Source organism: Sus scrofa, chromosome 9, assembly GCF_000003025.6.
Source record: "Sus scrofa isolate TJ Tabasco breed Duroc chromosome 9, Sscrofa11.1, whole genome shotgun sequence".
Taxonomy (NCBI): Eukaryota; Metazoa; Chordata; class Mammalia; order Artiodactyla; family Suidae; genus Sus; species Sus scrofa.
In genome coordinates this window covers 120223791-120251418 of record NC_010451.4, presented here as the reverse complement: position 1 = coordinate 120251418, position 27628 = coordinate 120223791, and the positions used below count along the sequence as shown (strand labels likewise).

General features: G+C 36.7%; 1 protein-coding gene across 17 annotated transcripts in view; it reads right to left on the bottom strand.

Moving 5' to 3' along the window:
• RASAL2 (RAS protein activator like 2) overlaps positions 1–27628 on the bottom strand; it is a 388515-nt gene that overhangs the window by 78399 nt on the left and 282488 nt on the right. For 14 of the 17 annotated variants that reach the window (XM_021063720.1, XM_021063713.1, XM_021063712.1 and 11 more), the window contains one exon: positions 21398–21504. In XM_021063720.1, coding sequence (XP_020919379.1) covers positions 21398–21433 — 36 coding nt within the window. In that variant the 5' untranslated portion in view covers positions 21434–21504. Of the gene's footprint in view, positions 1–21397; positions 21505–22305; positions 27026–27628 lie in introns of those variants that run through there. The other 3 variants (XM_021063721.1, XM_021063722.1, XM_005667785.3) reach the window with 2 other exon arrangements.

The window sequence follows — 27628 nt, the reverse complement described above, 5'->3', positions numbered from 1 at the left end:
GGAATCTAATATACGGCACACATGAATCTTTCCACAGAAAAGAAAATCATGGACTTGGAGAATAGACTTGGGGTTCTCAAGGGGGAGGGGAAGGGAATGGGATGGATTGGGTGCTTGGCGTTAATAGATGCAGACTATTGCCTTTGGAATGGATTAGCAATGGGATCCTGCTGTGTCACACTGGGAACTATGTCTGGTCACTTGTGATGGAGCATAATAATGTGAGAAAAAAGAATGTATACATGTGTAAATGGGTCACCATGCTGTGCAGTAGAAAATTGACAGAACACTGTAAACCAGCTATAATGGAAAAAAAATCATTATATTAAAAAAATAATAATATAATGCATTTTCCCCATGTGTGCTATACTAAATTTCTACATGTATTTTATTACAGAATTATATATCACAAAGAGTCAGAAATGCAATATGACAATTGAAAAATATGAGAGAAAAAAAAGACTTTTCTAAGTCAGATAGCACCCACTAATGTGATATCTGACTTAGAAAAATTTGCTCCTGAAGTAAAACTGAAATTCTATTATAATTACTTTTATACATAACTAATTCTGTGGTCACCAAAAGAAAAAAATTCAAATATAAAATTTTAAAAATAGATGGATGCCAAGAGGAAAATGTTTCTCTTTCTTTTGCATAAAGTTATGGTATACATGTCTTATGTTAACTTGAAGAGTAAATGATGCTCCTATAAGTGGACTCTAAAAATCCTACAGCATAAATAGAAACAAAGAAGTAGACTACGAATAAATTTGATTTCATCCTTTCAACCTAATCTGAAGGATCACCAAAAAAACCCTCCAAACAAATCCTACCTCATCTAATCATCCTTTGAAATGCTGCTGCTACCATCTATAACTCTTAAGAGCAGGAAAAAGCTTATTTTAAACACCTACATTGTCATAGCAATTGATACAGCCAAGATGACTTACTTTAAGTAGTTGATCCTCACAATTTTTTGTCAAAATAAGGCTGAAAATTAGGAATTGCCAGTGAAAGAGAAAGCCAAATGGTGTCTTTCTCTGGAGCTGGGTAAATGTTAAGATAAAGATAAAAGTTGTCCACCACTTGCAAATTGGAGTAACCCCTGAAGACTGAACTTGGCTATCAGGGCATGATTGGTAACTGAAATAAAACTGCTGCTACGCAACCACTCTCAGAAGCCTCAGTGGTGGTAATCAGAGACACTGACTTGCTGGCGTTCTAGTGTGGCTGCTGTTCCCTTAAGACATGGGGAAGAGGCAGAGAAACATGTCATCACCTTCCTTTTTTCTTTTTTTTTACATGTCATCACCTTTCACACAAATACACAGTGATGTGCAACAGAACCCTGCTTTAATCCTGTTTGAGACTTTTCCATATAAGCAAACACACATGGGACTAAGCAATTCTAGGTGATTAGGTAATTTTAATAGCAGCTTCTTAAAATGTTATATGACTCATACTATGAAAATGTTACCATATCAACTAGAAAGGACCCAGGTGAGGACTGATTTCATTCTTGCTTTTTAAGTTTTAGTTTAATTTGTAATTTAATCTGTGTATTTTGCATATTTTAGCAGTTCATACTATTATGGATCGTAATTACCTGAGAAGAAGGACCATGCCATATGTAAATTATTCCCTTATATATATATTCTCTTAACATAACTTAGGAACTTGTAGATGTTCTACAAATTTTGACTAAAATCTAATTGCAGAAAACTAACGAGGAAAAAGGAAAAGGAAGCGTAACTAAAAATGCTAAAACTACTCTTCAGTGATCATATTTTACTTGAGTTTATCTTCCAGTTATTGGAAGTCCAAACAGAAAGGGAAACTCTAGGTAACAAGAATAAACAGAACAACAAATAGCTACAAAGTGTTTTATAGTTAACAACCAGTTTCAATGAGGATAATTTCTCCTCTGGCTGAGGTTTTTCATTTTGGTGTTTTTGTTTTCGTCTGTTTGTTTGCAAATTTAAGCATCACAGGGAGAAAAAAAAAAAGGTTTTATCATAAATTACAATTGTTTTTCTAGCCCAGAGCTGATGAATCAGAATCTTTGATGTGGAGCAGCAATCTGCATTTTTGACAAGCATCCAATGGTTCTCTTTTATTAAACAAAGTAAAACTTTCATTATGAAATTCTTACAAAAGCATAGAATATAATAAACACATACTTATTAATCAGATCTAACCAATGCTAACATATTGATGTTATTAGATTGCATTAAAATATAAATGTAAAAAATAAAATATGTATATTATACAATGTAATATACAATTGTTATATACAATAATATAATTTATTGATATGCTGATTTACTATGGGAGCAAACAAGCTATTAAGCACATCTTCTCTATCACTAATGATATTCTTTGTCTTAAAGATTCATTTTCATTTGATAGAAAAGTGTTATGTCAGATTTGTTTTGACTATCATCTTCCTGTTAAATTTTTTCAAACCTTTTAATTTTTATGTATTATGTTTTGTATCTTTTCTATTAAAAATACATAATTTTATAAAAGGGTAAATTCATTATTTTTAGGTGTATACAGTGTGATGATTTTTTCTTTTTAGGGCTGTACCCATGGCATATGGAAATTCCCAGGCTAAGGATCGAATCCGAGCTTTTGCTGCTGGCCTACACCACAGCCACAGCAATGTTGGGACCTGAGCCATGTCTGTGACCTATACCACAGCTCATAGCAGTGCTGGATCCTTAACCCACTGAGCAAGGCCAGGGATCAAACCGGCATCATCATGGATACTGGTCCTATTCGTTTCTGCTGTGCCACAAAGGGAACTCCCATTTTTTTGACAAATGTATACTACCACATTGAGATATGGAACATCTCTATTACCTAAAATTTATTCACGGCCCTTTACACAGTCAATCCCTTCCTCCTTGCTCTGTCCCTAGAAACCACTAATCTGATTGGTCCCTATAGTTTCATCTTTTCTAGAATGTTATATAAATGGAATTTTACAGTAGGGAGTCTATTCACATTGCGTACTGTTTTTGAAATTTATCTATATTGGTGCATGTATGAGTAGTTGATTCCTTTTTTTTTTTTTCCCCATACTCATGGCCTATAGAAATGTTCCTGGGCAGGGACTGAATCTGAGCTGTGGCTGCAACCTACACCACAGCTGCTGCAGCGCTGGATACTTAATCCATTGTGTGGTCTGGGGATGGAACCTGTGCCACTACAGAGACAGTGCCAGATCCTTAACCTGCTGTACCAAGGAGGGAACCCTGTAGTTGGTTGCTTTTAATTCCACCGTATGGATATATCAAAACTGGTCTATTCATTTGCCAACTGATGGACATTTGGGATGCTTCCAGTCTGGGTCTATTAAGAATACAACCACTAAAAAAATTTGTGAATAAGTCTTTACTTTTAACATGAGTTAAAAGCCTAGCTGGAAATTCGCAAAGGAATAAATAATAAGAAAGAAATGGCAATTACAATATGAGCGACAACTAACAATAAGATTTTAATGAGGTGAGTGGGGGAGCAATCTTGGGAAGGGAAGGTATCTCTGATGCTTTTCCTTTCATATTTGAAAAAATTTTAGATTTATGGAAAATCTGGGGAAATATTACAGAGAGTTTTCCTTTGCCCAGCTTTGTCTAATGTTAACATCTTATAGAACCAGGGTATAATTATGAAAACTAAGGAATTAGTATAGGTACCATACTGACGGAAACCAGACTTAATTCTAATTTCACCAGTTTCCCCCCCGCCCACTGTATTAGTTTTTTTTATTGCCACTGTAACAAATTACCACAAACATGGTGGCTTAAACACTACAAATTTATTATCTTATAGTTCTGTAGGTAACAAGTCCAAATAGGTCTCATCTGGCTAAAAATCAAGTGTTAGCAGAGGTGTATTTCTTTTTCAGGCTCTATGGAAGAATCTGTTTCTTGCCTTTTTTTTTTTTTTTCCTTCCAGTTTCTAAAGGCGACCTACATCCCTTGGCTCATGGCACCCTCTCTCTATCTTAAAAGCCAGCAATGTTGCATTTCTCTGTAGGCTTCTCAGTTTCTAAGGCCTCATGTAATTACAATAAATGCACCTGGATAATCTAGGATACTCTTCCCATCTCAAGGGAAAAAGTCTTTTGCCATGTATGACAACATACTCACAGATACTACGTATTAGGATCTTTCAGGGCCATTACTCTACCTTCCACACAGTTTATTTAATTACTTTCTTATGAGCAGGCATTCAGGTGTTTTCAATTTTGCAATTACAAACAATACTGTAAGGAATACCTCGGATATATGTGTTTTCATACTGATGGAGGTGTATTTTCCAGCTAGGCTGCTAAAAGTGAGACTGCTGGGTGGAAAGGTAAGAACACGTGTAGCTTTGCCAAAATCTCCTCTAGAAGGGTTATACCAGTCTGCATTCCCATCAGCAACGTATGAGAGCGCCTGTTTCCCAAACCTCACCAAAATAATTTATCATATTCTAGTTTTTGCAAACCTAAAAGGTAAATAGTATATCTATGTTGTTTGATTTGCATTTTTCTGATTATAAGTGAATTTGAACATTGGTTTTATATGTTCAGAACAATTTTTATAGTTTTGAGAATTACCTATTCATATCTTTTTTTTCCTGGTTTTTCTATTGTATTTTTGGCCATTTGTTCTTCATTCAAAAATAATTCTTTTTATGTTGTAAATATTTTCTCCCAGTCAGCTGGTTTTCTTTTAACTGGGTTATGATGTTTTTGACCATGCATTAAAAAAAATTTTTTTTTTTACTTCTAGCTTTTTAGTACCATGACAGAAAGTTTTCTTTTCTATACTACAGTTAAAGAGGAATTCATATATGTTTTCTTTGTACCATTCTTAAATGGTACACTTTATTTTTCACACTTAGATCCCTAATTCATTTGGAGTTTATTCTTGTTGAAAGGTATGGGTTGCACCTTACATCTAATTTTATCTTTTTGTCCAAATGGCCACTTAGTTGTCCCTATACTATTTATTTGGAATATCAACTCCTCAGGAAACCATTCTTGATTTCTCTAACAGAGGTTAGTCTCTTGTTTCTGATTACCTAAGATCTTTTGTTTATACTAATGCTTTGACCAGTAATTCATTCTATTGCTATTTTATAACCCCTACTGAGTCTTATATACCCGCTACTGAGTCTGAACTCCTAAAGCAAACATTACCAAGCTCACGTTTGCATTTCTTCAATGCTTAGCACACAGTGGGCTACTTTACATATTTGCAGAATTCTAATAATGACTAGTATGAATTATTAATAAAAGTAAAAAAGTAGTAAATATCTTTATTTACCAATATATCTGAAGGGAGAAAACCTCAACATTATTAAAATAAAACCAAATGTGGTATTCAAAAATGAGAAGTTTAATATCTGAAATATTTCTGTAGTACCTCAGTTCCTGCTAATGAGGTATATGTTGATTTTCTTCTGACTAGAAGAGACTGCTGATATTACTTAAGTTCACAGAGTATGAATATTAAGGAAGATGGCTTTAAGGAATAAAATAATGAGAAATGAAGGGTCAAAACCAAGAAAGAGAACATTCCCCCAAAGTGAGGTCTATTAGTCTACTGGGCAGCCTCACAGAGGTTATCATGGAAGCCTGAAAAAGCATCAGATAATGTAATGTGAAAGGCAGTTTTTCACTGTCAGGGGAGATGGACTAGATGAATTTAATTGGAGTTTTCTCTCTCTCATTTCTAGGACTCTAAGAATAACAGCACCACAGATCAAGGGGGACTGTGGAGCCCATTATTTGTTTGAAAAAAATAAAACTCTGAAGTTCCCTGGTGGCGCAGTGGGTTAAGGATCTGGCGATGTTACTGCTGTGGCTCAGGTCGCTACAAGTGGCATGAGTTTGATCCCCTGGCCTGGGAACTTCCACATGCCATGGGTGTGGCAAAAACAAAAACAAAAACAAAAACCTTCCTGCCTCTGATGAAACAAAGTGCACTTAAAACCCATATTATGGACACAGTGGTGAGCAAAAGGCACAAAGTAAAACAATGTAGTCACTCTATTAATTCTTTTAAGTACAGAATAAAGTGGGGGAAGGGAGGGAGAAATGCATCATGGAAACATTTTACAAGGTATATTTGTATAACTTCTAGAGGCTATTTCCTAACTGTACTTTTTTTTTGTCTTTTCTTTAGGGCTGCAAAGGTGGCACATAGAGGTTCCCGGGCTAGGGGTCCAATTGGAGCCGCAGCTGCCAGCCCATGCCACAGCCATGGCAACGGCACATCCGAGCCGCATCCTCGACCTACACCACAGCCCACGGCAATGCCGTACCCTCAAACCACTGAGCAAGGCCAGGGACCAAACCCGCATCCTTGTGAATGTCAGTCAGGCTTGTTCACTGCTGAGCCATGACAGAAATTCCCTAACTGTACTCCTTTAAGTGCTGCGAAGAGATTTATTCCATTATGAAGTTAGGTCCCAAAATATTAACAAATTCATTCTTCGCATACAGAATCTTTTAATCTGCAAAACTGCAAGGATCTTAAAATATTTGTGTAGTATTTTATTATCATAAAAAGGCACTATAGGCCTTAGAGAAGGTCAAACAACTTGCTCTTGGTCACACAGGGATATGCTAGCTGAACATGTATTAAAAAGTAAGTTCTAACCACTCCTTTTCCTGTTCCAGGTCCAAATTCTTAAATGCTAATAATATGAAATCCTTGTACCGATATTTTGGCAGAATTAAAAAGGCAGGTGACACTGGGCCCTAGACCACATGGTTGGAAGAGTGCAAAGCCTTTTTCAGCTGCAGGTACCTGATTTTGATGGAGAGGTGCTCCTGAGTGACAGTGATGGTCTCCCTGGCTGCATAAGATATGAGCCAGGTAGCTAAGAACAGATCATCAGCTTTTGACCTTCACTTCTGCTGAATGTATTATCTTTTCTTCATTTAACTTTTAAAGAGTTGAGAGCAGACCACATTCCTACACTTCCAATTATTCCTTGAGAAGCAAACTAAGACAGTCCCCATGAGTCACTCTTTCTACAATCAAATCTCATAGGCTTCCACTCAAAGAAAATGATTTCTTTCCACTTAACTATTTCTACTTATTATCCTTAATTCTATTTTACTTAATAGATTAATGTAGAACCTTTTTAAAAAAAATCCATATACAATGTTGATTAATTTGAAACCATTAACGAATGATGAAGATGCTATGGCATAAAAGGTTAATGTCTTTGAAATGCGCATATTTTGGCAATTATGAATGTCACCTATATGCTGAGTTTTCATAAACAGATTAGGAAAAAGAAAAGATCAGTGGTGGAGCTATAAAAGGAACAAGATGTGGTCTTGACCTTCTAGTAGAGTGGTTTCTAAATTGTTTTGACTGCATAGCAAATGAGTAAAATATTGTTGGTATACTTTCCTAAAATTGTTTACCTGTAAAATACAAGAATGTTCTGATGTATAACACAACCAGTAACATAAAATTTTAAAAAGAGTGAAATTTCAAAAATCAAATGTTTATTATGTCTTTCTGCAACCCAAATGGACTATGCTGTGCACCCTCTGAAGTGTGTACATCCCATTCTAGAGACTACCAGCTGGAATATCAGTTCAGGGCCAGCAACTATACACATAACAGCCCTGCGATACAACAGTATCAGTATTATAATGGATAAAATACACACTCCTATGGAAGGGCAGAGAAGGTCAAGGCTAATGTTGCCTACCAGAGGCAGGGAACCACTGGAGCTGTTTTGAAGGATGAGAACACTTTTAGGGAGACTAGAAGGTGGCCTTACTAGGCATGTAAGTGCAGAGATGCTGGAAGAAACTTGTTTGGGGAACTTAAGTTTGGTAAAGATGGAGCACTCTAATTTTTGAGGCTAAGAACCACGGGTGGGGATGACAATACTGGATGTAAGGGAATTAAACTGGAAGGGCCACCAAAAACTAGACAATGAAAAGCTCTCTGTGCCAAGATATCTTTGGTTTTAATCATCCTATAAAACACAAGTTAAAAGCTTTCAGCAGATGACGGATGCTTTCTGAAGGAAAAGTTAGCTATGTCTGAAGGCATTCAAATGAGGGGAAGGAAGAAGTGAGAGAGAGAGAAGAGAATGGAAAGAACCCACTGTGCAAGCCAAATAAAATGTACAAAAATTAGACATGTCCAAGGCATGGGACCATACAGAGCTACTAAAAGACATTAGGCAAGGGAGAGTCAAATAATGATCAGGTTTAAATTTTAAAGAGATTGCTCTGGCAGCAGTGTAAAAGCTAAACTGCATGAAGGGGGAAGTGGAGGCCGGAAGATGAATTAAAGTCTCCACTGTTTTAGATGGGACCAGCTACTATTGCGAGGGGCTCAATGCAAAACAGTAGGGCCCTTGTTCAAAAAGCAGGAAAAATGGTGCCATTAAAGGTACTAAAATAGAAAACATTTTCCTTTCTTCAGCAGGCTCTCTCTCCATCTGCCACAGTATTTTTAATTTGCTATTTAATGTCATGTTTCCTTGGGCACCAGGGTATGAAGTGCAAACCGTCATAGATCCCAGGGGTGCTAGACCACAACTCAGTGGATACCAGGTTGCTCTTCCTCACCCACCAGACCCATGTGCTATGCCCAGAACAGGGAAGTCAAGCCAGGCTTCTCCCTTCCCATGGTTGCCACTCCAACTCACTAGGTACCTGGAATTGGGGATGAACAACAGGTTTACCTCAAATGAGTTGTGGTCTCTGCTACCTGCCAGACACCAGTGAAGGTGACAGGCAGGAACAAGGATGGCCTCATCAAGAGTGTGCAGCCTAATCCCTATCTTTCTTTCTTATGCTTGTGTACAGGCTCCTGTTAGCATCAGAGAGTGAGAGCCCTGGATGGGTATGGCAGAGAGAGGAAGGGCAGCTGGAGTTCCAGGCTGTGGGAAACTAATGGATGTGGAATACATCTCAGAGAGGCAGTGGGAGGTGCTACCATGACTTGGCTCCAAGTTCCTGTGCATGCTCCACTGTACCACTGGACTTCACTTACAATAGACAAATCCAAAGATGAATAATTCAGAATTCTGAGATGGCAATCACTGAGCACTGAAATCCATTCAGAGGGCCTTTCTGGTACATGCCCTTGCACTTTCCTAGGCTCATGCTCATGGAACTGGACCTGGCTCTTGGGTTTTTGGCCCTGGGAACTGAAAAAATTTATGTACAATGAAGTAAGAAATTCAAAGGGGAAATAGCTTTTGGAAAAAAACATAAATGGGTAAAGTATGGAACAAGCTAAATTTAAATCACTATAGTTACTGGAACTAAGTGTTAGTAGAATATTAACAGAAGACTGTTGAGAGGAAGATTGTCTAAAACAAAATCACTTTCTATTTCTTGATTTGTAGATCAATAATTATATTAAAAGTCATAAAAGATCCTTCTGTTTTTTTTGGTCTTTTTAGGGCTGCACCTGCAGCATATGGAGGATCCCAGGCAAGGGGTCCAACTGAAGCTGTAGCCAGCAGCCTAAACCACAGCCACAGCAACTTGGGATCCGAGCCATGTCTGCGACCTACACCACAGCTCACAGCAATGCTAGATACTTAATCCACTGAGTGAGACAAGGGATTGAACCCATTGGATGCTAGTTGGGTTCGTTAACCATTGAGCCATGATGGGAACTCCAGATCCTTCTAATACAAAGATCTCAGCTCTAGTAAAAGCTAAAAGAGAATTCCATGCAAATGGAAATGAAAAGAAAGCTGAGGTAGCAGTACTTATATCAGGTCAAACAGACATTAAAAGAAAGACTGTAACAAGAGACAAAGAAGGACATTAAATAATGATTAAGGGATCAATCTAATAAGAAAATATAACAATTGTAAATACATATGTACCCAACATAGAAGCACCTACCTACATCAAGCAAATATTAAGAAGCCTAAGGGAGAAACTGATAGCAAGGCAATAATACCAGGGGACTTCAATACCCACTTCTGTCAATGGACAAATTATCTAGGCAGGAAATCAGTAAGGAAACAATGGCCTTAAATAACATATTAGACAATATGAATTAATAGATATATATTCAAAGCATTTTATCCAAAAATAGCAGGACACAAATTCTTTTCAAGTGCACATGGAACATTCCCCAGGATATATTACATGCCAGACTTGTAATATGTTCTTGACTCATGGAACAAGTCTCAATAAATTTAAGAAAACTGAAATCACATCAAGCATCTTTTCTGACCACAACAGAATGAGACTAGAAATCAATCACTAGGGGAAAAAAGCATGCCAGCAAACAACCAAAGGGTCAGAGAAGAAATCAGAGGAAATTTGGTATACCTGGAGAAAAATGATAAATGAAACACAATAATCCAAAATCTAAGAAATGCAGCAAAAGCAATTCTATAGTGATAAAATCTTTCTCAGGAAATAAGAAAACCTCAAATAAACAGTCTAATCTCACCAATAAGAGAACTAGAAGGAGAATGAACAAAATGCAAAGTTAGTAGAAGGAATGAAATAATAAAAATCAGAGTAAAATAAACGAAATGGAGACTAAAAAGACAATAAAAAAGATCAATGAAACTAAATTGGTTCTTTGCAAATATTTTAAAAAACTGACCAATTTTTTATCTTTTTTTTTTCTTTTTAGGGCTATACCTATGGCATATAGAAGGTTCCAGGCTAGGGGTCAAATCAGAGCTGCAGCTGCCAACCTACACCACAGCCACAGCAACACCAGATCTGAGACATGTCTGCGACCTACACTGTAGCTCACAGCAAAACCAGATCCCTAACCTGATGAGCAGGGCCAGGGATTGAACCCACATCCTCACAGACACTAGTCTGGTTCATTACTGCTGAGCCACAATGCAAACTCCAAAAAAACTGACAAACTTTTAACCAGACTCCTCAAGGAAAAAAAGAGAGCTGAGAGAGCTCAAATCAATAAAATTATAAATAAAAAAGAGGAGTTAAAAACAATATCACAGAAAGAGAAAGGATCATAAGAGACTACTGTGAACAACCATATGCCAATAAAATGGACAATCTAGAAAAATGCACAAATTCATAGAAATGTACAATTTCCCAAGATTGAAGCAGGAAGAAACAGAAAATACCAACAGGCCTATTACCAGCAATGAAATTGATTCAGTAATTGAAAAAACTCCCAACAAACAAATGGCTTCACAGGTGAATTCTACGAAATATTTAGAGACGAGTTAACACCTATCCTTCTCAAATGCTCCAAAAAATGGGAAGAAGGAATGCTCCCAAACTCATTCAATGAGGCATCACCCTGATAACAAAACAAAAAGAAATCACATAAAAAAGAAAATTACAGGCCAATATCACTCATAAACATAGATCCAAAAATTCATAATAAAAGATTAGCAAACCAAATCCAGTAATACATTAAAAATATAATACATCGTGGTCAAGTGGGGTTAATTCCAGGAACACAAGGATTTTTCAATGACTGCAAATCAATCAGTGTGATATACCATATTACCAAGTTGAAAAATAAAATCCATTATGATCATCTCAATAGATGCAGAAAAAGCTTTGGACAAAATTCAACGTCCATTTATAACAAAAATTCTCCAGAAAGTGCACACAGCAGGAACCTACCTCAAAATAATATAGGCCATATATGACAAGCCCATAGCTAACATTATACTCAATAGTGAAAAGCTGAAAGCATTTCCTCCAAGATCAAGCACAAGACAAGGGTGTCTACCCTTGCCACTTTTATTTAACATAGTATAGAAAAGTCCTAGCTACAGCAATCAGAAAAGGAAAAGAAATAAAAGGAATCCAAATTGGAAAGAAGTAAATCTGTCACTGTTTGCAGATGACATGATACTATATATAGAAAACCCTAACAATGCCAATAGAAAACTACTAGCAGCTCATCAATGAATTCAGTAAAGTTGCAAGATACAAAATTAATATACAGAAACATGTTGCATTTCTGTATACTATCAACAAACTATCAGAAAGAGAGATGAAACAAACAATCCCATCTACAATTGCATAAGAAAGAATAAAACACCTAAGAATAGGCAATTCCCATTGTGGCACAGCAGAAACGAATCTAATATCCACGATGATGCAGGTTCAATCCCTAGCCTTGCTCAGTGGTTCAGGGATCTGGCATTGCTGTGAGCTGTGGTGAAAGTCACAGACTCAGCTCAGACCCAGATCCTTTGTTAATATGGCTGTGGCACAGGCTGATAGCTGAAGCTCTGATATGACACTAGCCTGGGAACTTCCATATGCTGTGGATGTGGCCCGAAAAAGCAAAACAAACACAAAAAAACCAAACCACCTAAGAATAAATCTACCTAAGGAGGTAAAAGACCTATACTCAAAAACTGTTAAGACCCTGATAAAAGAAACTGAAGATGAAACAAATAGATAGAAAGATACACTGTGTTTATGGATGGGAATAATTAATATTGTTAAAATGACCATACTACTCAAGGCAATCTACAGACCCAATGAAATCCCTATCAAAATACTAAGGGCATTTCTTCACAGAACTAGAACAAATACTTTCTAAATTTGTATGGAAACACAAAAGACTCCAGACAGCCAAAATAATCTTGAGAAAGGAGAATAGAATTGGAAGAATCACATTCCCTGACTTTAGACTACACCACAAAGCTACAGTAATCAAAACAGTATGGCACAGGTACAAAACCAGACACAGAGATCAATGGAATAGAATAGAGAACCCAGATATTTATCCACACTTATATGGTCAAGTAATCTATGACAAAAGAGACAAGAATATACAATAAGAGAAGACAGCCTCTTCAACATGGTTCTGGGAAAACTGGAAAGCCAAATGCGAAAGAATCAAACTGGACTGTTTTCTCAGATCATAAAGAAAAATAAACTCCAGATGGTTTAAAGACATAAATGTAAGGCCTGAAGCTATACATCTTTTAGAAGAAAAGACAGGTAGTGTGCTTTTTGACAGTGGTCCTTATAATATTTTTTTGAAGGTGTCTTAGGCAAGGGAAATAAAAGCAAACATAAACAAATGGGGATACATCAAACTAAAAAGTTTTTGCATGGTGAAGGAAACTATTAACAAAACAAAAAGAGAGCCTACTGAATAGGATAAAATATTTGTAATAATATATCCAATAAGGGGTTAATATCCAAAATATATAAAGAACTTACACAACTTCATCATCGAAAAAATAAATAACTCAATTAATAAATGGGCAGAGGACCCGAAAAAGCACTTTTTCCTAAAGACGACATACAGATGGCCAACAGACACATGAAAAGATGCTCAACATCACTAATCACCAGGGAAATGCCAATCAAAATACTATCCCATTTTCCTATCACCAAAAAAGACAACAAATAACAACTGTTGACAAGGATGGGAAATTTTACGCATGTTTGGTGGGAACGCAAGTTGGTACAAACAGTATGGAGGTTCCTCAAAAAATTAAAAATACAACTACTATAAGATCCAGTAATTCCCCTTCTGGGTATTTACTTGAAGGAAACAAAACACTTAATTTGAAAAGATACAGGCAGGAGTTCCCATTGTGGCTCAATGGCAGCGAACCCAACTAGTATCCATGAGAATGTGGGTTAGATCCCTGTCCTCATTCAGTGGGTTAAGGAGGCGATGTTGCTGTGAACTATAGTGCAGGTCACAGAGGCAGCTCAGATCCCACACTGCTGTGGGAGTGGTGTAGGCCAGCCCCTGCAGTTCCTATTTGACCCGTAGCCTGGGAATTTCCACATGCCGCAAAAACAAAAGAAAAAATATACATGCATACCAATGTTCACTGAAGCATTATTTATAAAACCCAAGATATGGAAACAACATAAATATCTATCAATAGATAAATGGATAAAAAAGATGTATGATAAAATGATCTGGTATGTATGTGTATGTATTTATGTGTATATCACACACACACATACTAGAATATTAGTCAGCCAATAAAAAAAAATAATATCTTGCCATTTGTGACAACATGGATGGATCTAGAGGGTATTATGCTAAGTGAAATAAAGTTAGACCAAGACAAATACAGTATGATCTAACTTATATGTATAATGTAAAAACAAATAAATAAAAATGGACTCAGAGATACAGAGGACAAATGGGTGGGTGGCAGAGAAGAGGGAGCAAAATAGGTAAAGGGGATTAAGAAGTATAAACCTCCAGTTATAAAAAAAATAAGCCTCAGAGATGAAATACCCAGCATAAAGAATATGGCAAGTAATATGTAATAACTCTGCATGGGGATGGATAGTTATTAGACTTATAATGGGGATCATTTCATTATGTATGCAAAGGTCAAATCACTTTGTAGTACTTCTGAAAAGAACATAATATTGTATATCAAACAGATTCCAACAACAAAATAAATGATAAAAATGAAATTCATAGATGTTTAATTTAAAACAAAACTTTTCAAGATCCAGTGGTTTGGTATTGGCATTGGTTATAAAATTAAATGGCCTGATGGTAGGAAAGCACTTCAGGGTATTACTCTTTACCAGCAGTGTTTCTACCTTGCTGAGTACTGGCATAGCTGAGAAGTACAAAAACACCTTCCTGTTGAGCTAATCTTAGAAAATTGAGAAGTTGGCAAACTTCCCTGTGTATGTATTTCTAGCTTCCTAACTTTTTTGAAAGGAGAAGGCATCTAATATCTGTTATACTTAGTGGCTAATTATATGCCCCCCCCCCAAGCAGGTATCTGCCCTTCAAAATGCTTATTTCTGGTTGTGATATGAAAGGTGTTAAGCCTCTCTGCCCCCATTAAAGCAGAAGAAGAATATCCTGGCTTTGAGGAGACGTCCTTACAGGACACTATCCATAAGAACGAACCATAATTGAATTCATCCTGTGCTCTCTCAAACAGCCTCCTTCTCCCAGGCAGGATAAGCTGGAATCTCTACTACTTAGCACTACTGCAAACCTATTTCTAGGTAGAGCCATGGAATGGGGAAGGTTTCCACCCTTCTTTGATTCTTTCAAGTTCAGGATCTTGGCACTATGCCCTGCCATGTTGCTCCCTTTTCCTCCAGGTATTTGCTATCTGCTTTCTATTCCCCTCAAGGGGTTGTGTCTAACATTATCCCTTTTTTCTCTTCTTTGCATTTTATATTTTCTAGGTTATTTATCATTCAAAGATTTAAAAATTACATGCATCCTGATTTCAAAATGATTTAAAGTTATGGTTAATATTTAATATCTTCAGCCTACAATTTTTCTTCTCTGACATCCCTATGTTTTTTATATTATTTTTACCTCTGGTAGTAATATTTTGATAGGCATATAATATGAATATATATTCACACATATATGAATATAAATGCACTTTTTATTAAAAGAGGTATTACTGCAGGGTGATCCTATTATGGATTTTAACTCCACACAGATGGTCAGGAAAGAGAAGGAAGAAAGATGAATAAGGAATCTTTAAGCAGCAAAGGAGAAGACTAAGTATCCTAAAACATAATAGCAATGAGAATACAAAAACTGAAAGAGCATTGTGGCTCGAGTGCTACAAATTCAAACTGAATGTTTCACTGCTAAGACTGAGATTCTTAGGCTGATCAGAGGTCACTGAGCCACAATAAAGTATTCTGTAAAATTAGACTGCTTATCTGAACTGACTGTCGCAAACATTTAGGAGGGTAACTAACATGTAATGCAGCAACTTGTTTATGGGCAACAGCAGGCCCCTGAGAAACGATCACTTGCTTGTTCTTTATGGCAGAATTGAAGGTACAAAAGAAGATAGTGGGAATACACGGACTAAAAAGAGTTCCTAATATTTTAATCAGTCACTTAGACAAACACTTCTCAATCCGGGCTGCATGTTAGAATCATCTGGAAAGGTTTTTTAAAAATGTAGAATACTGGGTTCTAGTGCAGAGAATTTAAGTGGTGGAGCCCATGCAGGGGTACTATTTTTAAAGTTCCTTAGAAGATTTCTGTGTACAGCCAGAGTTGAAAACCACTGTTTGGACAATGCGCACTCTATGGTCTTTAGTAAGTAGGCATGAAGCTTTCTGTCTCTTTGTTTAACTTAAAACACAAAGATCTTATTGAGGATTCTATTCAAAGTAGAGAGAAATACCAACTGAGGCCAGTATCTTAATACTTAAGAAAGGATGTAACATTTCTTTTTGTACAGATTTTTTTTTTTTTTTCTTTTTAGGGCTGCACCTGAGGCATATGGAGGTTCCTAGGCTAGGAGTCAAATTGGACCTACAGCTTCTGGCCTATTCCACAGCCACAGCAACATGGGATCTGAGCCGCATCTGCGGCCTACACCACAGCTCACAGCAACACCAGATCCCTGACCCACCAAGTGAGGCAAGGGATCCAACCCACATCATCATGGATACTAGTCAAATTCACTTCTGCTGCACCACAACGGGAACTCCTGTACAGGAATTTAATTTCGTCTACATTTATTCTTTCGAGCTTCCTTTCTTCCCCAAACATGCAAAGTTCATCTTTTGACAGCCTTTTGTTTCTAGTAGGTCTGACTGGTAATGCTCAGGTGTCGCTGTGACAAGAACGTGAGGAGGGTTACACAGGAATAGTCAGTTACTGTCTTATTTCAACTATGCTTTCTGGTTGTCTTGGCATATATTTTAGTGCCTGAATTCTTTCAGAGCCAAGCTCAAAGCTAATACAAATGAAGCAGCTGCAACTGCATTGTGTTACATTCACATGGAAGGCCAACTCAGACCATTGTGTTATGGAAATGAGAACACTAAGCGGAGCACCTGGCCCGGAACACAAGCAGCTTTCTTTTAGCCAAAGCTAAATTGATGGCATCGTCTAAGGAGAAGCGATACAAAAATCATAAATATCAATAGTCACTTTATACATAGAATACTAAAGAAAGAAGCCTGTTCCCAAAAATCAGGCACTATGAAGTGAATCTACAGAATTACAAGATGTTAGCCTAGTCCCTTTCTGAATTAAATTTAAGTACTGGGATAACTTTTTATTAGTTTACTGACTCTTCCTAATCACTCTTGTAATACCATTTGAATGCAGTTTTAACAATAAAACCAAGAGAGGAAGTGTGAGACAGATACTTGATTCTGGTTCTTAGATAATTCATGTATATGCTATCCATTCAACAATTGTTTGTTGAGTGTTTCCTATGTACCAGGTACTGTTGTTAGGTATTGGGGTAGCTACAAAGATAAGTAGAAGAGATATTTATTATATAATGAGGACAGAGACCTACAAACAAATAACTGCAATTGGAATTAAAGTGAAGAAAGATGAAATGAAAGTGGAGGAAGAACAGAAAAACTATTTGGCAGATCTCTGCTTTCCTTACAGCTATGATTAGATAAAAATACAAATACATTTAAACATACCTAAAAGCCAAGACTTTGCATTAACCTACAGGTTCAGTGGTCATATAAATTCCCTCTTCAATTTCTTATGTTCTTATTTTTAAACTTATTGTCTCTGCTATCTAATATCTGCATAAAAATGGCTTAAAGTCAGGAACATACAAGAATATACTGCTTATTAGTTACCTATTTTAAGTCCTAAAAAATAGAAATTTGGGCAAATGAAGAAGATAAACAAAGGTTTAAAGGTTTGGGGTTTCCCTGCTATGGGCTCACTGCTATAATTATTCCTTGGCTCCTTTCTGCCTTCTCAGCAGCAGTCAGCAGGATACAAGCAACTCCTACCCACTGGCTTCTGGGGATCTCCCTAGGGTGAACCACTACTCTAGAACCATCAGCAGTGTCAGCTAATAGCTAGGGATGGGGCCAGACTGGCCTTCTATTGAATGATAACCCCTTACCCATTACTTTGAGATAGTGAAAGCAAGGAGAGTCACACAGAGTCAAGTAATTTACCAATATTCACAATATTTATTAAACTTGGTTTAGCTTTTGAGCCAAGACAAGTATTTCAATTAGACACATCTCAATGCTTTAGTGGCCAGCACATTTAGTTAAACTTGAGAAACAAACCTACTTACAGCTGTGCTCCAACCTACCCATTCACCATCTCTTGCAATTTGTGCTTTCATGCCTTTTGTGGAATTTGTGATTCCTGCCTCAGTAAAGCTTTTCTCTATTCCCTGAAGGTATGAGTCACCTATGAAGTATGTCTTTCAAATGCTATTCTCTCAGCCTGGAATACTCTCCTTCTCCTGTCAACTATTTTCATCCAGCCTTTGAAACTCAGCTGAAATAATGGCTCCTGGACAAAGCCTTAGCTTGCACAGTGCATTGCTAAAAATCTGTGTCACTAGGCTCATCTACCTCCTTATGAATCTGGTCATTTTTCTGTCTCTTGCTAGTAGACTACAAATTCTCTGGGTTGGAAATGCTGTTGTGTTCATTTCTGTTTCCCCAGTACCAAGGAGTGTGTCAAGAGTATCAATACTTTGATCAAAATCAATTGGCGAATCACCAATACTTCGCTCAAAATAAGCATTCAAGGAGTTCCCATCGTGGCTCAGCAGTACCAAACACGACCAGGATCCATGAGGATGCCTGTCTGATCCCTGGCCTCGCTCAGGGGTTAAGGATCTGGCACTGCCGTGAGCTGTGGTGTAGGTCGCAGACGTGGCTAGGATCCAGTGTTGCTGTGACTGTGGGGTAGGCTGGCAGCTGTAGCTCCGATCTGACCCCTAGTCTGGGAACTTCCATACGCCGTGGATGCGGCCCTAAAAAAACAAAAAGCTAACAACATAAGCATTCGGTAAGTGTGTCACTGTCATTGATTTCCATCAGACTTGTTAAAATCTATTCTATCTGCATTTAGTAAGCCTGAAAATAGATCTAGGATGAATAAGGCCCTTTAGGAAGTCTATGACTAGCTCCTCTTTGGAGTTCTCCTGATGCGTACTGACCCTGCTGTTCACAACTTAGTAAAGACTCCTGAATCCTAGAACCACAAGTAATTGTGCTTAAATCTCATTCTGGCCCCTTCATAAAGCTAACATGGAATTGATCTTTGAGGTGCTATATAAGTAACTTAACTATCTCAAAGTTTGGTTCCTTTTTGTCCTACTTTCCATGTTCAAAAAGCCTTTTGTGATATTTATGACAAAAATATTTTGTGTATCTGAAAAGAAGGCGTGCTTCTTCCGGCAATACATTTAAGTGAGGTAAATAAGTCACATTAGCTATTGGTATTATACGGAAATTTAAAAAATAGGATGTACTTCCACAGACATCCAAGTACTGCAGTGCCCCAAAGAGCCAACATATTTTGGTTTCTCTTAAAAGAATATAAATGATTTATCCACCATTATCAAAGGAAGGAACGTCACAGACTAGATTTTTCCGAATAACGAGTTTTATAAAGTTCCACATATCTTTAAGATTTGAAATATTCTCAATGGATATATATCACATAATATTATACAGTTCCCCTTTTTAAAGAGCCCAGTAGAAACAACAGAATTTCACTTTCCCTTGATGATTCCGGATTATTACCATCACTGACAATCACTGCACTGTGCACCATCCATTCCGGAGTACAATGGCACTACTGCTAAGCATCAGGCTATGTGCCTTTATCCTAAGTGAATTCAGGTTGTTTTTAAGGACTCCTCATTTTTCATTTTCTCTGCTTCCTCCTCTACTCACTGCCATTTTTAAAAAAATTATTTTATTTTTATTATTTTGCCATTTAAAGAAATTGCAATCAGTGTGTCAGTGTGTTCTGATGGCTATTTTCCCAAACAACTGTCTAGGTGAAGGCTTATGAATGGCTAAATTCTGGAGATTTAAGTGCATGGGCTTTCTGACTGCATCGGTTAGTCAGAGGTCCCTTCTTTCCCTCAATATTTCTAAATCCATGAGGTGACTGAGATTGTCAAAAGAATGACAAATGAGTAAGTGGTCAGTAAGCGGTGCTAGTCTTCATGTATACGCATCACTGCCTTCCTACTTTTACTCCAAAATAATCAGTCTTATTATCAAGGTAAACAAATTAGCTGCCAATTTACTTTTTAAGTGAAAATTGTTACTGCTAATTAATTAAAAATTTAAAAGCCCAGCCATGAACTTCAGATTTAATATAAGAAGTACTTCAATGTCACCACATTGCAGAGGGATATTCTTCTTTAGTTATTCATGTTAAAGAAAAAAAAAAAACTTAAGAATTCATCGTTCTACTCTAGCATGGTATGAAAACTTCAAATTTTAACTCAAACCTTTTCACCAAACTCTGTGTATAGATAGTTTCACTATATTTGATTTGCTTCACCAAGGAAACGTGAAAGGAAAGAGAGAGAAAAAATGTTTTGCACTAATGAAAACAAATTTTAAATAAGCAGTCATGTCTATTAGAACAAAGAAATTTAGTAAAAGGCATGAAATTTTATATTTTAAAATTCCTGTCATAATTTGGTTAGAATATTAATGCAATTTGCTTGTGATCTTTAAAAATAAGATTTATAAAAATTTGAAAGGTATCACAGTACTAGATATCCACAAACTCTACAAGGCAGTGAGAATATATAACAAGGGGAAATCTTGCTTCTCAGGATAAACGCAAAATAAAACATTTGCTTTGGTTAACTTACAAGGAACTGCCAGCTTATATCTCAAAATACCAGTTCTACTTCAAAGATCATCCTAATTTTAAAAACTAATATCGGAATAAATAAAGAATACGACATATTTACTTGGCTGAATTTTTTTTAAAATCTTTTTTTTTCCCTCCAATAGAAAAGGCTAGTTCCACTTTATTGTACTACTAATAATGACCAACTTCACAGATATAATTCTTAAGTTTAAAAACAATGAATTTTAATAAAATAATTTGATTAGAAAGTAAGTTATTTCTTATTCAGTAAACAAAGAAAATAGATGAATTAAAATCTGGGTTATTCCAAGTTATATCAAAAAGGTCTCCAAACCAGGGCTGTAACTGGTGGTCAGCTAACCTGATGGCTTATAGCCTTTCCATCTCGGCATTCTTTCATATATAATACTGATTCCCAGTATTGCCTAGTCAGTTTAAGGAGTATTTGTGATTGGAACATTTCTTCCAGGGTATTTCTTAAGCACTTATAGGGTCACTATAAGATCGCTTAAGCAAAGCACAGGCCAGGTTTCAGGATTAGAACTCATAACTGTCTAATTCTCGGATAATTTGCTCTGCACCTTTGAGTCTCATCATTCTCTGCTTAGGCTCCACTACTAAAAAAATTATACCCCATCCTTTGGAAAAAAAAAATCTACCAACATCTTTATAGAACTGTGATAGGTTTTTAGCTAGTAACTTGATAAAGAGATTCTTGGGGAGCAAAATATTTTGATTTCTTAGCAACCGTCTCTAACTCTGAGAAGAGAGGAGCAAAGTAAAATATTCTTTTAGAGAAGAGACACACTTACTGGTACTTTGAAGGGTGAGGTATTTGCAGTGTCCATAGAGTTGGGTTTCTCTGATGTACTGGTCCCTGAGATACTCCGTCTGCGGGGGGACCTTTCTGCTGGCACCTCTGGAAAAGAAAAAAGAAACATCATTAAAAACCCAAATTTAGGGCTCTTCCACTGACCTGTGAAATTATTGACTTTTTTTTTTTTTTCTCACAAAAAACTACTTTGCTTAAAGGTACATTACATTCTATCTCTACATAATTTGTCTCTTTATCTCTAAAGAGACACCATCAAGACACTAGGGAGATTGTCCCCCTCATCAAGAATCTGCTTTAGTGTACAGCTTTTATCTTTAGCTATGCAAATATAAAAAGTAATTTTCTCTATGTTTACTATTTCTAAGTTCACTTAATATTTGCATCTCACAGTGTATGAATCTACTTCTCTACGTCAGCAATATAGGAGTTAACAAAATCCAGTGAAATTTTTTTATATTCTTGTGAATAAATTTAGACTAGTGTTTCACATGATTTGATGATGTCTGCACAGAGGTCAAAGTTCAGTTCCATGCTGATAAAATGATTCACCAGACTGCAACCAAAGGTCCACAAGAAAACTAAAAGCTGCTGCTAGGATAAAATAACATATATGCCTATGCAGATATAAAAATAGATCAGCTTCTCCTTGTTCTGGCGATACGACCTCACTAAGATCTTACTCTGGAATCCTAAATCAGTTTAAACTGACCTAACACGCTTCAGTTTTTGCAGATGATGTGGTATTCTCCAATTTAATTACTATACTCTACATTAAGGATACATTTAAATTTTTTTTCATAGAGTGATATATATATATATATATGCATATATATATATATGCACTTACACACGCACACACAGATGATAGATATATACATATTATACCTTTATCACAACTGCTTCCCATCTCCACTTCAACTGACAGACATATAGGAATCCAGCTTCTTAGATAACATTAGATAATCTCAACATGGACAAGGAAAAAAAAAACACATCCTAAAAAAAGTATTCTGTGTTATCTTCCAGATCTTAAAAAATAAAGAGTAACTCGTGACTCCAGATTCTGACATTTTGATTCCTGCTGTTCTCCCTTTAAAAGATAAATGCAGTTTAAACTTCCATTTCTGGCCTCCTGGCCCCTGGGATCCGTGCTACTTCCACTTAAGAGAAAGCGTTTTTTCTCTCGCTCTCTCCCCGTGTCTTGCTCTTCCCCCTCCCTCTCTACAGCTTGCAGAGAGAGCAAGCGAGAAAGAAACACACAGGACTGCAGCTATTCAATCAATCGTTCCGACTGCACATCCTCATTAGTTACTTTCAGGCTATTAGCAGACGCCCAACCACTGCCTCCTCTCAGTTACAGCAAATTTCACTGTATTACACTAATCTGCAGCAACAAAAAAACATTTACTGAAATTTATATTCAGCGGGTGCCAAGAGGACACCATTTTACACGGACCCAGTAATGCACACAAATCAATCCCTCCTATGAAAATCCAAAGGGGAGTGCCTACCCTATCACTATCGTTGCATGCTGGCACTGATTTTCTTTACATGACTAAACATTTCTTCACTGTGTCATCCTGGCCGGTTAAGACCTAAGCCAAATTGCAACATGCCTAATGACCGAGAGTTGACAACACAGCGTCTTATGTGCCTGCAGTATAAGAAAGTTCCATGTTCTTACTGTATTGTAACATTATGACCAATAACTGTGAGTCTCCCAAGTTCTAACATCAGTAGTTAAATGAGCCTTAATGTACAAAGCATTTTCCGAATTAGGCATGCATGAATTCTAATACACATGTCTAAAAAAAAAAGGCAGTGTAATCAGCTAAAATTCATGGGAATGGCACAAAGCATTGTATTTAAATAAACCAGTTTGTCAAAGCACACCGAACAAGACCCTTGGACTTCAGGAACATGACTTTAAAGGGTGATTTTCCAAGTCAGGCAATTCTACCTGGGGGGCAGGCAGGTGGGGACAGGGGCTGACGAAGCTAAAAGGAAATCTCATCTTTCCACTGATAATTACTGATCATTAGAAGATACATGAGATTGAATATTACAGTGTAATATATTTTAATCCCTGAATAATTGATGGAGAAACCAAATTGGGAGAAAAATAAGTTCCATTAGCAAGGATAAACTGATCTAGTAAACAGTTTTCCTTAATTTGCAATGTTCTGGCTAAGGAAACAAAAAGAAACATTTCCTCGCTGTCTTCAAACACCAAGTTTTAGTTTACAGGCATATGAACTCATTAAGTAAATATACTTCAATGCTTTTAGCTATCTGAAATTATTTTTCGTTAAAATGAGCAAACACATTTCAAACTCTAACAAGTTAAGTTCTTTGTTGGACTTGAGATTCTCTTTCTGTATCATGAAAAAAAAAAATCACAGCTGTGACGTAGCTTTAAGACTGTCATTGGGTTCAAAAAGAAGAAATTATTCTTGAAGTCTGAACAATTGCCACTAAAGAAGGAGAAATAAGGAAACAAAATAAGATAAATCCACTAATGATAAGACAAGGAAGCCTACACTTCTTGGCTTTCTCAGCCCTCGCAACAATGCAACTTATCTGCTTATGCAGAAAAGGGCTTTGTATATTAACGTTCTTTAGATTCATAACTATTTCAAAGCTGAGAGAAGAATATATACCCCAAGAACCAATGGCCACTTAGAAACAGGGGAGCAGCATTAGCAAGAGCGGAAATAATAACTTGCTGGATTAGTCAAAGGCTGGCCTGCATGTTAAACTGGTCCAGTTACCTTTAACTTTAAAGCCACAAGCAGAAAGGAAAGCTGCCCTTAAAGCTACATTTCTGCTGATTTGGAAGGAAAAATCTATACCAGTTCCGTAGGCCAAAATTAGACAGCTCTCTGCCCTACCCCCTCATACTACATACTATTACATTATTTTTACCTGCTGTAAAAATTAATATTCTTTTCAGTCACAATATTAAGGTTATTTGAAAATATGCTCACTCAGACTGAGACAAGAGGCATAGAATATTGTTTCAGTAGATAAAGGTCTGAAACTATTTTGTTCACCTTCTCATCCCCTAAAAATAATATTTTTCATCTTCAGCTTGAAAGGCAAAAAAAGTTATAAAAAGTCCAGCTAAGTTTTAAATTTATCTCTTCATTTCCTTTGCCATCGGGCATGAACTGAGATGAGGTGACAACTTATAGTAATGAGAGATGACCTCCAATACAGCTCCACGGAGGATGATGCATTGAACAAAGAGACATTTGGGTGCTTTTCTTAGCAGCTCTACCAGCTCTCTGTGTGATTATATGTAAGCCATTTCAACCCTTCCCGCTTCGATCTTCAATAAACTGGGTTACTCAGACAACCAGAGAAGACGACAAATGAATTAGTTTATATGTTTTGATACAAAATTAGCTTTTTGGAAGAATGGGGCTCTCTAAATCCAAAGCATATTATTAAAATGTCATTTCCTTAACAATCATATTTTCCTCTGTGTCAATGGCTTTCTTAGAAAAGTGTGGCAAAAAAATTGACAATTGGATAATTATAGGGGCAAAGGCACTTATGGTGGAAAATGTGCCTATTCAACAAACAGAACTCAACCCTGCCCTTCAGACCAGTGTGTTCATGGCCTTTTGTTTACTTTTAAGGAAGCCAACGTAACAAAAAGTGTTTCAGGGAGGGAAAAATTGTAGAAAGGAGACAGGCAGATGAAGAGGTAAAGTAATTTCACCACAGTAACTACAGTGAATAGGTAGATGTATGAAGAAGGTGAGTGAGAGTCAATACTGAAGGAATTTAAGAGGTCAGGTCAGCCTTATAGGTTTATCAGGGACAGACACTGCAGCCAGAGAGGCCAATACAAAGCGTCCCGGGGAAAGTGCAGCTGGAGGGCAGTGGGTCTGGTGGCACTAAGCAGGGACACATAACAGCAGAAAAGCCTAAGAGGAACTAGGGAAGGCATGCTCAGGCCATGTGGGCCTTACAGGCCTATACAGAAGGACTGAACTTTTTATTCTGAAGGAAAAAGCACAAGGTGAAATGCACAAGGTACAAGTCACATAGAAAACTATGGAGATACGACTTATTGGCACCTGCTTAGTTTCTTTTTAGAATTATGAACAACAAATGTGATTGAAATGGTTCTAGAATTATATTATATTTAGAAAGAGAGTAAGGGAAATGTTTATCATATTAACCAAAGGTTAGATTTCAAAAGCTTCTGCGACTAACTTAAATGAGAAAGGTATCTATTACGACATATCATTATGGTCAAGTATCTATAAACATCAACTGTATTTACTTTTTGTTTAGTCACATTTAACCAAATTTCATATCATGTCATATATGCATATACTTAATACAAACAACATAGCTAAAAATGTCATAAATTCTAATAGTGTCTGCCAGTTATAGAATGAATTATCACAATGTTTTTTAAGTAGAGGAAATGATTCAAAAGTACTTTTTTTTCAGGAGAAAAAGATGTACTTCAAAATTATTTAAGCACTTCTTTTGTGAATAATTTGTCTAAGAAAAATATTTTTCTATTTTCACAATAATCTGAGCTAGTATTAAATGTTTGTTATGTGCTAACAACTGGGTCTAGTAACTCTCTTAATTTTGGGATAGCCTCTGAGGCTGTAGCAATTACTACTGTCTTAGATGAAGGTGGAGGCAAAATTTAAAGAAGAGAATAATCTTCCAATGTGAAAGTAATTTCAGAAAATTCAAAATGATGAACAGAATGAAGAAAGATATTTATAAAGTTTTAATTTGGTAGCTAATGATATAAGGAATCAAAACAGCCTCATAGCAAAACTCTCTAGTTATGACAGACCAGGAAAAGATTTCATGTTCACAGATGCAGTCAGTTTGGCATCTAGAGTATGTCTAAATACTTCACATTAACAGCAACTCAAGACGATTCCTAGTAATTTTGTACAGAATTATAAAACATGAATGAATGTGAATGTTCTGCCAATTATAATTACTCACGGGCCCCTTTAATATTTGATATGATATTTAGGAAAAAAGTATTCTAGTATTATCATCAAAATGGAATTCTTTAGTTTACTTCAAAAATCTTTTCAAAAATCAATAACGTTTCAACAAAGCATGATGGAAAATTAAATATGCACTAAACTGTGTTTGTTCAGTCATTCAAGTCACTGGAACGTCAGTGTGTATAATGTTGCTGTGAAAGAATCCACTACCATCTATTTTCCCTTCCAGTGTAAAAATGATGACAACAATAAATAGGATAAGTCCACGGCTCAAGTTATTAATGAGTGGGTTAGGCAAATCACTTCTATCTCTATGCTTTGAATTCTAAATTAGGAGAATTCTTCCAACATAGGACGCACAGAACACATACAGGAAGGAAAGAATAGTATTAGGAAATGGGTTTGAACCTCTTCAGTAAAGAGGGGATTTAATAACAAATGGCAATTGTGAAAGAAAAAAAAGGCTTCATGAAGTTTCCTACTTTTTGCTGGAGGATTCCTAAAAGTAACGGGAATTTAAAGATACAGGAAGAGGAGTTCCCATCGTAGCGTAGCACAGCAGAAACAAATCCAACTAGGAACCATGAGATTGCGAGTTCGATCCCTGGCCTTGCTCAGTGGGTTAAGGATCCAGCGTTGCTGTGAGCCGTGGTGTAGGTCACAGACACAGCTCAGATCTGGCACTGCTGTGGCTGTGGTGTAGGCCGGCAGCTACGGCTCCGATTAGACCCCTAAGCCTGAGAACCTCCATATGCTGCGGGTGCGGCCCTAAAAAGACAAAAGGCAAAAATAAATAAATAAATAAATAAACAAATAACAAATAAAGACAGGTAGAGAATGATTTTATAAAGGACAAGTGACAAGAGCAAGGAGGAGAAAATTACACCCTGCATTTATTTAGTTGCTGACAACATAGCACTTGGGTGTTTTCAAGACTTCCCCACCTGATTTTCAATAGGACATTTTCTGCTGTATCCCACTTGTGCTGCTGTAAAGCCAATGCACTGACAGTACCATTCAGCCACTCCTGAAATACAAATCCCCAGAGCCACTGTAATTCATCTGATTTGTATCACTTAGACCGTAGTACTTCACACAAACAAGCAGTCCTTTCAAGTCTGCATGTCCTAGACACTTCAATACGCACAAATCGGTGTTAAGTACAGAAATGTGGGGAATTCTCAGAGTAAACCCATCCAGTCTCCCCT